Source organism: Salmo salar, chromosome ssa20, assembly GCF_905237065.1.
Source record: "Salmo salar chromosome ssa20, Ssal_v3.1, whole genome shotgun sequence".
Lineage (NCBI taxonomy): Eukaryota > Metazoa > Chordata > Actinopteri > Salmoniformes > Salmonidae > Salmo > Salmo salar.
In genome coordinates this window covers 71,447,722-71,461,702 of record NC_059461.1, presented here as the reverse complement: position 1 = coordinate 71,461,702, position 13,981 = coordinate 71,447,722, and the positions used below count along the sequence as shown (strand labels likewise).

Sequence of the window (13,981 nt, the reverse complement as noted above, 5' to 3'; positions counted from 1 at the left end):
GTAATGTCTGTGTCTCCCTCACCTCCATGATCTCCAGCAGGGCCTCAGTGACGGTCTCCAGGGAGGAGAGGGCGAAGGTCTCCCTCTCGTAGGAGCCGGGGGAGAAGGAGCGGTCGCGGTAGCTGGAGCGGAAGGCGATGACCGCAGCAGACTTGACCTTACTGATGCCGAACAGCAGGTAGAACTTAGGCAGGGAGAACTCTGTCAGGCTCAGCCTCAGGACCTGCTTGGTCTCCTCTGGAAGGAGAAACCCTGAACACTGATATCTATAGCAAATAAAAACAACACAAATCTACCTCTATTGAAGCAGTTTCATGGTTCACTGCATGCTGTGTTTACGTTAGGTCTCTCAGTTCCATATTACTTGCAAGGCAGCCCAGTGGCATCCCTACACATTAATGATCAGGGAAGGTATGCTGTTTAACTACAGATGGTATATAGACTGCAGGGTAGATAAGGTGTGCTTCCTCACCTCTGAAGTTGAGCTGGGAGCAGGTGCAGAGAGAGTGGATTATGTTGATGACCAGGCCGTGTGTGGAGGCGCGGAGGGACAGGGGGCCGGTGGCCACCAGCAGAGTGACCACGTGGAACAGGTAGGGCAGGTGAGCTGCTACGTCCAGAGAGTTGTTGAAGGACAACATCAGCATGTAACGGGCCAGGATGGCGATGTCATCCCACATCAGGTGCTGCTCCAGGGTGGGCGTGGGAGACAGACACGTCTTGTCGATGATCTTACACATCCGGCCAATCACCTGGTCAGACGGTGTGTGGCGATAACCAATCATTATGAGGTATGAAAAAAGGTTGTCAGTGATATGACATCATATACTTGGTGTTTGGACAGAACGTTTTGCTTACTGATGATGTTAACATCAACAGAATGAATATCTGCCAAGAGAATCACCTGTTTGGATTATTTCTTTTAAAAGCGATCAGTATCCCTAAACAAACTTCAGATGTATTTTTGGATGTTGGCATAATAGGAGGCAGAGAGAAGATGGCAGGGATTAGATGTGTAAAATCAAACATCATTGTCTCAAGCCTCGGGTGACAAATAGGCCCAAGGGACCAGACAAAGTCCCCTTTGTCCCCAAAAGCTGGCCTGTCATGACATCAGTAGTGGCTGGGCCATGCCAACCAAACAACATGTACATTAAGACCACTAAATCACAACACACAAACCCTGCAAATTACTAATCAAATGTCAAGCTTAAAGTCATTGATTAGTCACTTAAATAGATGTAAATGAGTAAGATGGGTGCTGTGATACTTCAACTAAAAGAGCACTGTGTTTGCTGTCCCTTAGCAAAACATCTTCACAATGACGACCATTCACTGCCATGCTTTACAGTGTCTGCTTTAATAGGAGCGAGGGCCTGGCTTACTATTGTCTGCCTGGGCTCTGAGGGTTTGTGTGTTTCTATCTCAGTAAGAGGGAGAATTGGGATAAACAGCTCACAGATGATGGACATTGAGTTGATGATTCGGTCAGTTTGGATTATGTAAGTGGAGAGAAGTCGTAACTAAACTAAATTGGTAAGTATTAATCAATTTAAATGTAAATGTTGTTTGTTTGGAGGACATTTTTGATGAATACATGTTGTCTGGGACAAAGTGTATCTTCATATCATACTAAAACTGTCTGCATAATAATATTGATAACACAGGAATATTTCTTTGCTTAATCCAAAATGATGATTTAGAAAATCTCTCTTGGGACTGTTTGGCCGTGATTAATATACTAACAGTTTTTTACTAAAGTTTACTTTGAGTTAGTGACATTGTGAAGTTTTTGAGAGGAAAGCGGCCAGTGACCAGAGGGTTCATTGAGGATAAGGACAGTGACGTCATCCATGTTTGGATGCAGGGCTTGACACGGGGGAGTACTTGTTGTGTTAGCATGAGACTAACACAGAGGAGTGTTCCCAGTGCAGGAACACTAGCCTATCCATGTTACCCTGTAATTGTTAACATGACTAACACAGAAGACTGTTCCCAGTGCAGGAACACTAGCCTATCCATGTTACCCTGTCATTGTTAACATGACTAACACAGAGGACTGTTCCCAGTGCAGGAACGCTAGCCTATCCATGTTACCCTGTAATTGTTAACATGACTAACACAGAAGACTGTTCCCAGTGCAGGAACACTAGCCTATCCATGTTACCCTGTCATTGTTAACATGACTAACACAGAGGACTGTTCCCAGTGCAGGAACGCTAGCCTATCCATGTTACCCTGTCATTGTTAACATGACTAACACAGAGGACTGTTCCCAGTGCAGGAACACTAGCCTATCCATGTTACCCTGTCATTGTTAACATGACTAACACAGAGGACTGTTCCCAGTGCAGGAACACTAGCCTATCCATGTTACCCTGTCATTGTTAACATGACTAACACAGAGGACTGTTCCCAGTGCAGGAACGCTAGCCTATCCATGTTACCCTGTCATTGTTAACATGAGACTGACAGGAAAAACTGTTAGCCATTTGTCCATTGAAAACTGTTCGCCCAGTTAGCATGTGTTAGCCTCATAAACTAGCTAAAAGTGTCGATACCCACCTTGCTGGAGACCAGTTTGACGTTCCCTGAGGCCAGAGCCACAGCCGTGTCAGCCATGACCTCAGCCTTGATGGAGCCCAGGCCTCCTGTAGCGCTGGTCTTGATGAAGCTGTCCAACACCACGTCCAGTAGGTCCGTTATCTGAGGGCAGAGGTCACAGGTCATATACAATCTGGGTTGCATTCAGTGGGGCTAAACGTAAGGGACTGTTCAGAAATAAATGCATTATGTAGAATTGACAGGTCACAAAATCAGACACAAGGAACTGCCTTTCTCCCCACAGTGTTCACTTGTTCACCACCCCGAAAAGATGTCAAAGAAATAGATTGGGTGTGAAAGACACTACCATGAGTGTACAGCATGTTGTTTATTATCTATGGAGATAGCTATGTTCAGATGTCTATATTGCAGTCATCTGAGACAAGCAATGAAACTTTTAGAACGTAGATAATGATATTTAGGAAGAACACTTTCAACCCCAGAGTTGTCATTTCGATACCTTCAATAATAAAATATAAATAAAAATGTTTATATTGACAAACACTGGCTGTGATTTGGCATGTTGGATTCATAAACCATTCCCTGTGCCTATACAAATGTAAAAGATCCCACCCTATCTTCTACCTGACTGCCTCCCATCTCTGTCAGCCTACATTTCTGAGAAAGCCAACATGGGCAGTTGTTATTGAGCTTGGAGACATTTAACAGTACATTAAGCAAACATATGCCCTCTAAGATAAGAGTGTTTGACTAAAATGTAACTAAGAGTCAAACAACTGGTGTGTATGCATACGTGAGTGTTTGAGAGCGAAAGTGTGTGTGTGGTGACTCTCACCTGGCCGAGGCTGCCCCAGATCTTGGCCTGTATAGAGGGGTACATTTGCTTCTCGTTGATGGTCATGGTGATGAGCTTATCCAAGATGGCGCTGACCCGCTGGCGCTTGGCGTCGTCGTTGTGCTTACAGAACCTCACCAGGTTGAGCAGCCAGGGGGTCATGTACTCCAGACACAGGTGTTTCAGCTCAATACCTACACACACACACACACACACACACACACACTTAGAGGTTGGATAACACCAGCTCCTCTGTTGTTGCTACAGTGTTGAGGAACAGAGGTTGGATAACACCAGCTCCTCTGTTGTTGCTACAGTGTTGAGGAACAGAGGTTGGATAACACCAGCTCCTCTGTTGTTGCTACAGCGTTGAGGAACAGAGGTTGGATAACACTAGCTCCTCTGTTGTTGCTACAGCGTTGAGGAACAGAGGTTGGATAACACCAGCTCCTCTGTTGTTGCTACAGTGTTGAGGAACAGAGGTTGGATAACACCAGCTCCTCTGTTGTTGCTACAGCGTTGAGGAACAGAGGCTGGATAACACCAGCTCCTCTGTTGTTGCTACAGTGTTGAGGAACAGAGGTTGGATAACACCAGCTCCTCTGTTGTTGCTACAGTGTTGAGGAACAGAGGTTGGATAACACCAGCTCCTCTGTTGTTGCTACAGCGTTGAGGAACAGAGGTTGGATAACACCAGCTCCTCTGTTGTTGCTACAGCGTTGAGGAACAGAGGTTGGATAACACCAGCTCCTCTGTTGTTGCTACAGTGTTGAGGAACAGAGGTTGGATAACACCAGCTCCTCTGTTGTTGCTACAGCGTTGAGGAACAGAGGCTGGATAACACCAGCTCCTCTGTTGTTGCTACAGTGTTGAGGAACAGAGGCTGGATAACACCAGCTCCTCTGTTGTTGCTACAGTGTTGAGGAACAGAGGTTGGATAACACCAGCTCCTCTGTTGTTGCTACAGCGTTGAGGAACAGAGGTTGGATAACACCAGCTCCTCTGTTGTTGCTACAGTGTTGAGGAACAGAGGTTGGATAACACCAGCTCCTCTGTTGTTGCTACAGTGTTGAGGAACAGAGGTTGGCGTGTGGATGAATGACACCCACACTGAGAGCTCCAGAGCCATGGCTCAATGCACACTGATGGATAAGGCAATCAAACAGGTCCCCCACAAATGCATTTGTGTGTTGAGAGTAAGTAAGAGTTTCAGTCTGTAAAAGAGAAAGTGGGCGAGTGGGTTTGACTGAGAAAAGTGAGAAAGAGTGAGAGGGCATCTTTTGGAATGAATTTCAGTCAAAGCATTTGTGAGTATGTGTGTTTCTGTGTATTCATGTTCTAGACTCACTAGACTTGCTGAAGCCGGAGATGCACTCCTCCAGGAACTCCAGGGTGAGGTGTGGTTCGTTGGCGGCCAGCGTCTTGCTGATGGAGACTATGAAGAGGGTGTTGTTGGCAGGGATACACAGGCCTGAGGTCTCCAGCAGCTGGCCCTCAATCTTCAGGTTGAAGGTGCAGGTTAAGGCACACAGCAGGTTGTAGGCTGCAGACCTGTAGAGGGGACAGTTAGCTATATTCCATTTCCAATCAGGAAGTTGGTTGAAGAAGTTGTAAATCAATTGTTGTATTTAGCTACTGCTCATATTTAAGAGATCACGCTACACCAAGACCTGTTCTGATTGACCCCCCCGAGATATCCATGGGACTACATTTCCCAGAATTCACTAGAAGCTATAGTGTTTAGCCATGTTGAATGTCTGACCTGAGGCTGGGGTCGGAGCTGCCCAGGTTGAGTAGGGCGAGGTTCAGCAGGGTACCCGGCACATCTTTGGGCCTGATCTTGGTGTGCTGGGGGATGGAGTCTGGCTGTGACAGCTCCCAGCGCGTCCTGATGTGGATGATGGACTGGACGATGGCATCACACTCCTGGTGCATGAAGGTGAGGGGTGTGCCCTGGTTGGCCATGGTCAGGGTGAACTGGGTCTCGTCCACCAGGCAGATCTCCTCGATTTCAGAGGCATAGTACACATCATTGAGGAACACGGACTGACCCAGGACACGGGTACGCTCTGCTGATGTCACCTGGACGGCCGTGGAGCCCACCTGCGATAATAGGGAGGGTTGTTGTTGAGATAAAAGTGTGTACATGTCAACAATGACAACACAGACCACCTGTCTCATGTTGCTACACAAAGCAGGACTCAACAGCCAATCAATTCAACCTTCTACTTTCCCTTTGGCAACAAACTAATCTATATAATTGATTGAGGCCCAGAGAAGTAAAAAACGTGATTTTCCTGTGTTATATATAAACTCAGCAAAAAAAAGAAACGTCCTCACAGTCAACTGCGTTTATTTTCGGCAAACTTAACATGTGTAAATATTTGTATGATCATAAGATTCAACAACTGAGACGTAAACTGAACACGTTCCCCAGACATGTGACTAACAGAAATGGAATAATGTGTCCCTGAACAAATGGGGGGTCTAAATCAAAAGTAACAGTCAATGCAGCTGGTGGCCACACTGCATTGCATCTCCTCCAGATGGACTGCACCAGATTTGCCAGTCCTTGCTGTGAGATGTTACCCCACTCTTCCACCAAGGCACCTGCAAGTTCCCGGACATTTCTGTGGGGAATGGCTCTAGCCCTCACCCTCCGATCCAACAGGTCCCAGACGTGCTCAATGGGATTGAGATCCGGGCTCTTTGCTGGCCATGGCAGAACACTGACATTCCTGTCTTGCAGTGAATCATGCACAGAACGAGGAGTATGGCTGGTGGCATTGTCATGCTGGAGGGTCATGTCAGGATGAGCCTGCAGGAAGGGTACCCCATGAGGGAGGAGGATGTCTTCCCTGTAACGCACAGCGTTGAGATTGCCTGCAATGACAACAAGCTCAGTCCGATGATGCTGTGACGCACCGCCCCAGACCATGACGGACCCTCCACCTCCAAATCGATCCCGCTCCAGAGTACAGGCCTCGGTGTAACGCTCATTCCTTCGACAATAAACACGAATCCGAACATCCCCCCTGGTGAGACAAAACCGCGACTCGTCAGTGAAGAGCACTTTTTGCCAGTCCTGTCTGGTCCAGCAATGGTGGGTTTGTGCCCATAGGCGACGTTGTTGCCGGTGATGTCTGGTGAGGACCTGCCTTACAACAGGCCAACAAGCCCTCAGTCCAGTCTCTCTCAGACTATTGCGGACAGTCTGAGCACTGATGGAGGGATTGTGCGTTCCTGGCGTAAATCATGCAGTTGTTGTTGCCATCCTGTACCTGTTCCGCAGGTATGATGTTCGGATGTACCAATCCTGTGCAGGTGTTGTTACACATGGTCTGCCACAGAAGTAATTTGGATTTTTACAAATTATATTTGAAAGACCGGAAAAAGGGACGTTTCTTTTTTTGCTGAGTTTATATAAATATTTATATTTCTACACTGAGGTTGGAATGTGAAAATGAGGCCTTTTTAATGTAAGACTACCTGAAATTTCAGCCTGTTTTGGTGCGATGGAGATGTGACCTTACCATGCTGTAAATTAGTTCCAAAACAAAACAGGAGTTCCAAAACTCTGACAATAACAGCATCATTTCAGTTGTTTTCCCCTGCCCACTTGGACCACTCCCAGACAGTTCTATCAAAATGAATGCTGAGAACTTGCCCTTCGCTAAGATTTTCTTGTTGACAATATATATATATATATTTCATTTTTACCCCTTTTCTTCCCAATTTTGTGATATCCAATTGGTAGTTACAGTCTTGTCCCATCCCTGCAACTCCGGTAAGGACTCGGGAGAAGCGACGGTCGAGAGCCATGCATCCTCTGAAACACGACCCTGTCAAGCTGCACTGCTTCTTGACAAACTGCTTGCTTAACCCGGAAGCCAGCCTCACCAATGTGTCGGAGGAAACACAGTACAACTGGAGACCGAAGTCAGCTTGCAGGTGGTTAGCCCGCCACAAGGAGTCGCTAGAGCGCGATGGGACAAAGACATCCCGGTCAGCCAAACCCTCCCCTAACCCGGACGACGCTCGGCCAATTGTGCGCCGCCTCATGGGTCTCACAGCCTGTGTAGTGACGCTTCAAGCAGTGCCTTAGACAGCTGTGCCACTCGGGAGGCCCTTTTTGACCCTTTTAATTTAAAACAATCACAGTAAGGTTCCACAATTGTTACCCAGAAATGATTTGATAGAGATAAAAAAAAAACCCAGCTCCATTGGACCTTTGAGTAAACAATTCTCCATGTTCCCACCTGCCCTTCATACAACCCAGTTCCCCATACCTTGTTGTCCCTGTAGGCCAGTTTGAAAGTTAGGGTTAATGCTAGGGTTACACACGGACCACTGTGCTACTGACCTTGATGGAGACCTTGGTGTCCTTGTGGGCCAGTTTGAGGGCGTTGTGAAACACCTTGAGGTCCTCTTCCAGGGCAAGCGTGGCTGCGGGGAGTTTCTGCTGCTCTGCCTCTACGTGCTCCGCCAACCGTGCCGGCGAGTCGATGAACTGCACCCGCTTGCTGCCCTTCAGGCCTGTCAGCAGCCTCTCGTGGTACTTGGTGTACTCCCTCACCCACGTGTTGCAGTTGTACACGTAGACCACCACCACGTTCTTGTATGCGAAGCCCGGGAACACCACAAACCACTTGGACAAGAAGTCTGTCTTGAAGCGGTTGCTGGGACCCACGTGGGTCAGGTCCACTATAATATCGTAGGGCTTGGCGTAGTAAGGCTTCAGGGTCAGCAGCACATGGTAGATTAGAAGGTCTCCGTTGATCTGGCCTGTCTTAAACCTGCGGGAAGAGAAGGGAAAGAGAAGTTCAGGATAGGTCTGATGGAAGAGGTGGTGGTAGAAGTTAAGGATAGGTCTGATGGAAGAGGTGGTGGTAGAAGTTAAGGATAGGTCTGATGGAAGAGGTGGTGGTAGAAGTTAAGGATAGGTCTGATGGAAGAAGAGGTGGTGGTAGAAGTTAAGGATAGGTCTGATGGAAGAGGAGGTGGTAGATGTTGAGGATAGGTCTGATGGAAGAGGTGGTGGTAGAAGTTAAGGATAGGTCTGATGGAAGAGGAGGTGGTAGATGTTAAGGATAGGTCTGATGGAAGAGGTGGTGGTAGAAGTTAAGGATAGGTCTGATGGAAGAAGAGGTGGTAGTAGAAGTTAAGGATAGGTCTGATGGAAGAGGAGGTGGTAGATGTTAAGGATAGGTCTGATGGAAGAGGTGGTGGTAGAAGTTAAGGATAGGTCTGATGGAAGAGGAGGTAGAAAGTGCACTTCTCTGTAAGCCAGGTCAACCTCTAAAAAGAAAGACCTTTACCGGTTTAATTATCCAAAAAGACACTGGTATTTTCTGGTCTCTTTAATTTAGAGAGAACAGTCTGACGGTGGAGTCATACAGGAAAAAATTGAAATTCATCTCATTCTGAAAGCAACTTCATAGACAACGTTTTTGTTGTTACAGGCTCTTCTTGGTCTCAGCATAACCATGTCAAAATAACAACAAAAACGTAAATCAACAGCAGTATTATTAGTGTCATTTACTGGTAGCCTCGGACTGAATTGTAAACCTAAACTACTTTACATACACCCTTCTCTGTCTCTTTCCTCTTGCAGCATGCGAGACATCTGTATGCTGTAGCGGTGGAGGTCCAAGGAGCCTAGAAATAACTAAGTCAGAAAAAGACCCGAGGGGCGATAGGAAGTGTGTGCATCTCAAGAGGCTTGGGTCGCAGCAGGTGCTTCCTCTGACAGACACACACGCCCGCCCGCTCCTTATACTGACATCTTCCTAGTCCAGTTAACCTTGCCACTCTCGCTCTCTCTCTCACACACAAGCGCTCTAAGGCTGTGCCCTTGCCCAGGTAAGAGATGCCCATACAATCTCCAACATACATTGTATAAAAAAAAAGGAATGACTAAATAGATGTGTTTTTGTGGTAAGATTGTTTATTTTAGTGGACATCGCAATGAAAACGACAAAACCATGATTTGTAAAATGTTTTACTAAAAGACATCTAGCTTATTCTGACATGTATTTATTGTATCACCTTCCTGAAAGGTATTGCATAGAACTAACTTGCTATAAGTTATTATTTATGGTAAAGCAAGTGTATCGGTCTACTTCAGTAACATATTGACTGATTCATTCATTTTGAGTAAATTGTACTGTGACAGTGAGTGAAAGACTTAACTGGGCTAGTTAGATTTTTTTATTTTTATAAATCACATCTTGTTTTATCAGGTGAATGATAATGGCAGGGAGAAGTAATCTTTTTTTAAATTCATAGATTTGCTAGACAGTTTTCCATTATTTTGACCTCCCCACATTATAATTGGAAGAGAAAATGTAAACTATAACATAGCCTATTGCTAGAAAGGTAACTCCAAACACATTTTCGCTGATAGCAGCTGCTTATCTGGTTAAACAAAGGTTAGCCATGTGTTGGCAAAAATGTCCAAGTCAAGAAAGCCTACCAGCAGCCAGCGGCTCTTGCCGCTACTGGTACTCGCGGGTGCTTTTTCAAAGCCTTTGTCAGACTCCAATGAGTGTCATTTGCTCAATATTAGGAGTTGAGAAAAAGTTATTAGAAAGAAGATATTCTCCTCTTTCCTACTGTAAACCCCCCCCAAAAAAAAAACGACACCCTGCAATAACTCTGCAGACCCCAAGCACGTAACTCACAATTTCTAGAACTATATTCAAACATTAACAAAATGTCACAATACAGAGACTGTTTGCTGGCATGAACAACAGAAGCTATTCTCTTCCTATCCTACCATTTCAGAGAAACTGAAGAATGGAAGGCTCCAGAATATCTCTCCATCTTCTCTTCTTCCTTCTGATTGGACAAGCTTCACACACCAGCATTACTCAGCCTCAGACCACTAATGCCATATATCCAACTGACATAACCTCCATTACCCAAGAGGAAAACACCTCCAGCTCTCCCACAGAGGCCACCACAGGCTGCCTCATCAAGCCCCAGTTGGGCTTCATAGTGGTGACCTGCGCCGGGGGCCTGGTCCTGGTTCTGCTCGTCTCTACTGTGGTCCTGGCCTCCCAGGTGTGCAGTCTTAGGCGCCAGGCCCGTGCCCCTCGCCCTGCCCGCAGTAACGTGGACCTGGTGAGTGGCGCGGGCTACTGGGACACGGAGCACTCTGAGAGGGGCATAGTGGGGCCCTGCGATACCAGTGTCATGTTGGAGGAGGTCCGTGTGGATGGAGAAGAGGATGAAGAGCAGGGGGAAGAAGAGAAGGAGGAAAGGGAGGAGGAGCAGGCAGAAGGGGTCAGGGGCCAAATGGGGGATGTGGGAACAACTGGCGAAATGGCCATGCAGATGCAGAGTTCCAGCTCCAGGGATTTGTGTCTGGAAATCCCCCAGGATCTAGAGAACATGCCCCTAGTGGTGTGAGTAGAGCATTGCATGCACTCCCTCTCCAGCCTCAGAGAGCCATGGCCTGGCTCGGAGCTGAACTTCACTCAGGCATAGATAAACAGGCCAGATCAGCTCCAGTCTTGTGCCTCAAGTCAAAACAAAGAGTATTTGTTCTTTTTTATAAGTACTCCAGCTATATGTAATCAATTTTAGGAGCTTTTACATATTTGCTTTGTAAACTGCATTAATCTGATGTAATTTGGAATGATTTTGTCTCAAATTGATTTCCATAGAGAACATTTGAATAGGCTGTTGGGAGCAGCAAGACATTCGTTTGAAATAATGTGCTACAAACAGCACACTACTGCCAACTGCCCAAGTTAATTACACTTACTACGAAGGTTCAGGATCTTTGTACGGGTGGGTCACATATTTTACATTTGAGTCATTTAGCAGAAGCTCTTATCCAGAGTGACTTACAGGAGCAACTAGGGTAAAGTGCCTTGCTCAAGGGCATATAGACAGATTTGTCACCTAGTCGGCTATGGGATTGAAAACAGTGACCTTTTGGTTACTGGCCCAATGCTCTTAACTGCCCAATTCGATCATGTTCGCAGTACACTTTTCCAACTTCACATAATGGCAGTAGTACTGAGAATATTTGATTAACTAAGTGTAATAAAAGGGTATTAAGCTTAAGTAGAAAGTATATTTTGTTGAAGATGGACACGCGTCAAATTGAGATACCTGGTTTTGGACTGGTTGTACTCTCAACTACAATATGTAATAGAATGGAAGCCCCGTCTCTATTGACACTGTTGGCTAAAAGATTCCTTCTCAGCAAACAAGCACTCAAACATTTTCTCCCATATATATAACTGAATGTGGTCGCTTCTCCCCAAGACATTAAATGTCAAACATTTTATAATATATGTTGTCCAATCTAACTGTCCTGTCTACCTGTATTAAAAAATATATAATAATAAAACACTCAAATATGCCAACATGCTTGCTCATCAGATGTGAGATCAGTTAGAATTATTACTTTCCACCAACTTGATGTGAACTTCCTTCCTTTCATCTGAAGTGATTCCATGCACAAATACTATACCAAGGGTAGACTTTGAACATCTTGGTGCCATCCTTGGCTGGGCACAGAGACGGCATTGGGCCTGCCAAGCCTACTTGTTGAATTAATAAGTCTCCCCCTCAACCTTCACGTGTCAGTCAAGCAGTCCAGTCACAGAACTCCTAACTCTTTTGTTTCCACTCCTCTCTACTAAGTCTAACTTCTTTTCTCTTTTCTGTAAAATTACAATATTTGTTTAAATGCCACAACCCAAATAAATGGCAGTTTTGTGAACATGTGTGAATGAATGGCATTCTTGTTTTGAATTGATGGAGTAAGAACACAAGTGTTTAGACAACAGCTTCAGAAACGGTGGACCACAAATACAGGAGGTTGCATGAGTACAAGGACAGCAGTGAAATAGATGAGAAATGATTCCATTACTGTAAACAAATATCCTGGCACTAGTTTAATAGGTTATATTATTATTAGGACCAAGTGTTTTAATATAGTCAATTACAGAAGAGGATGTCTATCAGGAAAATAGCCCCTTGGGGAGTTTTTAAAAAACAATTGTTTAATTCATATATTAACAAAATCTGTGTACTAGATTAGGTTGACTGAAGATGCTTTATGTTGACACCAACTGTATTGAAGAACAAAGACCTGATGAAGAACCAAGGGTAAAGTCATGCATTGCAATAAGTGATACTAGCTTTCACCTGGATTCACCTAGTCAGTCTACAGTGCATTCAGAAAGTATTTCATACTCCTTTTCCCACATTTTGTGTTACAGCTTCAATTTAAAATAGATTCAATTGAGATATTTTGTCATTGGCCGACACACAATACACCCCATTATGTCAAAGTGGAAATGTTTTTGCAGATTTTTTTACAAATTAATTAAAAATGAAAAGCTGAAATGTCTTGAGTCAATAAGTATGGCGAAATGACTATGCAGATGCTGAGTTCCAGCTCCAGGGATTCATGTCTGGAAGTACCACAGGATCAAGAGAACATGCCTAGTGGTGTGAGGAAAGTGAAAAGCTGAAATGTCTTGAGTCAATAAGTATTCAACCCCTTTGTTATGGCAAGCTTAAATAGGTTCAGGAGTAAAAATTTGCTTAACAAGTCACATTATAAGTTGCATGGACTCACTCCTTGTGCAATAATAGTGTTTAACATGATTTTCGAATGACTACCTCATCTCTGTACCCCACACATTCAATTAATCTGCATGGTCCCTCAGTCGAGCAGTGGATTTTAAAACACAGATTCAACCACAAAAACCAGGGAGATTTTACAATGTCTCACAAAGAAGGGTACCTATTGGTACATGGGTTAAACATTTGAAAATGAGTTTATTAATTAGGCTTTGGATGGTGAATCAATACACCCAGTCACTACAAAGATACAGGCGTCCTTCCTAACTCAGTTGCCGGAGAGGAAGGAAAGTGTTCAAGGATTTTACCATGAGGCCAATGGTGACTTTAAAACAGTTAGAGTTTAATGGCTATGATAGGAGAAAACTGAGGATGGATCAACAACATTGTAGTTACTCCACAATATTAACCTTATTGGCAGAGTGAAAAGAAGGAAGCCTGTACAAAATAAAAATATTCAAAAACATGCATCCTGTATGCAACAAGCCACTAAAGTAATACTGCAAAAAATGAAGCAAAGCAATTACTTTTTATTCTAAATACAAAATGTTTGGGGCAAATCCAATACATTACTGAATACCACTCTCCAGATTTTCAAGCACAGTGGTGGCTGCATCATGTTATGGGTATGCTTGTAATTGTTAAGGACTGAGGAGGTTTTCAGGACAAAAAAGCAACGGAATGTAGCTAAGCACCGGTAAAATCCTAGAGGAAAACCTGATTCAGTCTGCTTTCCACCAGACACTGGGAGATGAATTCACCTCTCAGCAGGACAAAAATACAATAATCTAAAACGAGGTCAAATCTACATTGCAGTTGCTAACCAAGAACACTGAATATTCCTGAGTGGCCGTTCTTAGTTCTAACTTATATCTGCTAGAAAATCTATGGCAAGACTTGGAAACGGTTGTCATATAATGATCAACAACCAATTTGACAGAGCATTTCAAAATTGTAAAACAATTTTTAAAA

General features: G+C 44.6%; 2 protein-coding genes across 11 annotated transcripts in view; one reads left to right on the top strand and one right to left on the bottom strand.

Annotated features, from left to right (window-relative positions):
• LOC106581254 (neurofibromin) overlaps nucleotides 1–13,981 on the bottom strand; it is a 104,245-nt gene that overhangs the window by 22,954 nt on the left and 67,310 nt on the right. For 9 of the 10 annotated variants that reach the window (XR_001323054.2, XM_014163191.2, XM_014163189.2 and 6 more), the window contains 7 exons: nucleotides 7,764–8,196; nucleotides 5,163–5,503; nucleotides 4,749–4,951; nucleotides 3,401–3,594; nucleotides 2,566–2,706; nucleotides 473–752; nucleotides 23–237 (listed from right to left, as the gene is read on the bottom strand). Coding sequence is in view for 8 of the 10 variants with exons in the window: in XM_014163191.2 (XP_014018666.1) it covers nucleotides 23–237; nucleotides 473–752; nucleotides 2,566–2,706; nucleotides 3,401–3,594; nucleotides 4,749–4,951; nucleotides 5,163–5,503; nucleotides 7,764–8,196 (1,807 nt within the window). In the remaining 2 variants the exon portion in view is untranslated. Of the gene's footprint in view, nucleotides 1–22; nucleotides 267–472; nucleotides 753–2,565; nucleotides 2,707–3,400; nucleotides 3,595–4,748; nucleotides 4,952–5,162; nucleotides 5,504–7,763; nucleotides 8,197–13,981 lie in introns of all 10 variants that reach the window. The other variant, XR_006761013.1, reaches the window with a different exon arrangement.
• LOC106581262 (uncharacterized) lies at nucleotides 1,356–12,140 on the top strand. Its single transcript, XM_014163212.2, has 3 exons — nucleotides 1,356–1,536; nucleotides 9,015–9,262; nucleotides 10,187–12,140. The coding sequence occupies exon 3, from the start codon at nucleotides 10,199–10,201 to the stop codon at nucleotides 10,811–10,813; it is 615 nt and encodes a 204-aa protein (XP_014018687.1). The 5' UTR covers nucleotides 1,356–1,536; nucleotides 9,015–9,262; nucleotides 10,187–10,198; the 3' UTR covers nucleotides 10,814–12,140.

Excerpts from the sequence above, each read along its gene's own strand:
- LOC106581262 (XM_014163212.2), top strand. The coding sequence starts at position 10,199 with ATGGAAGGCTCCAGAATATCTCTCCATCTTCTCTTCTTCCTTCTGATT.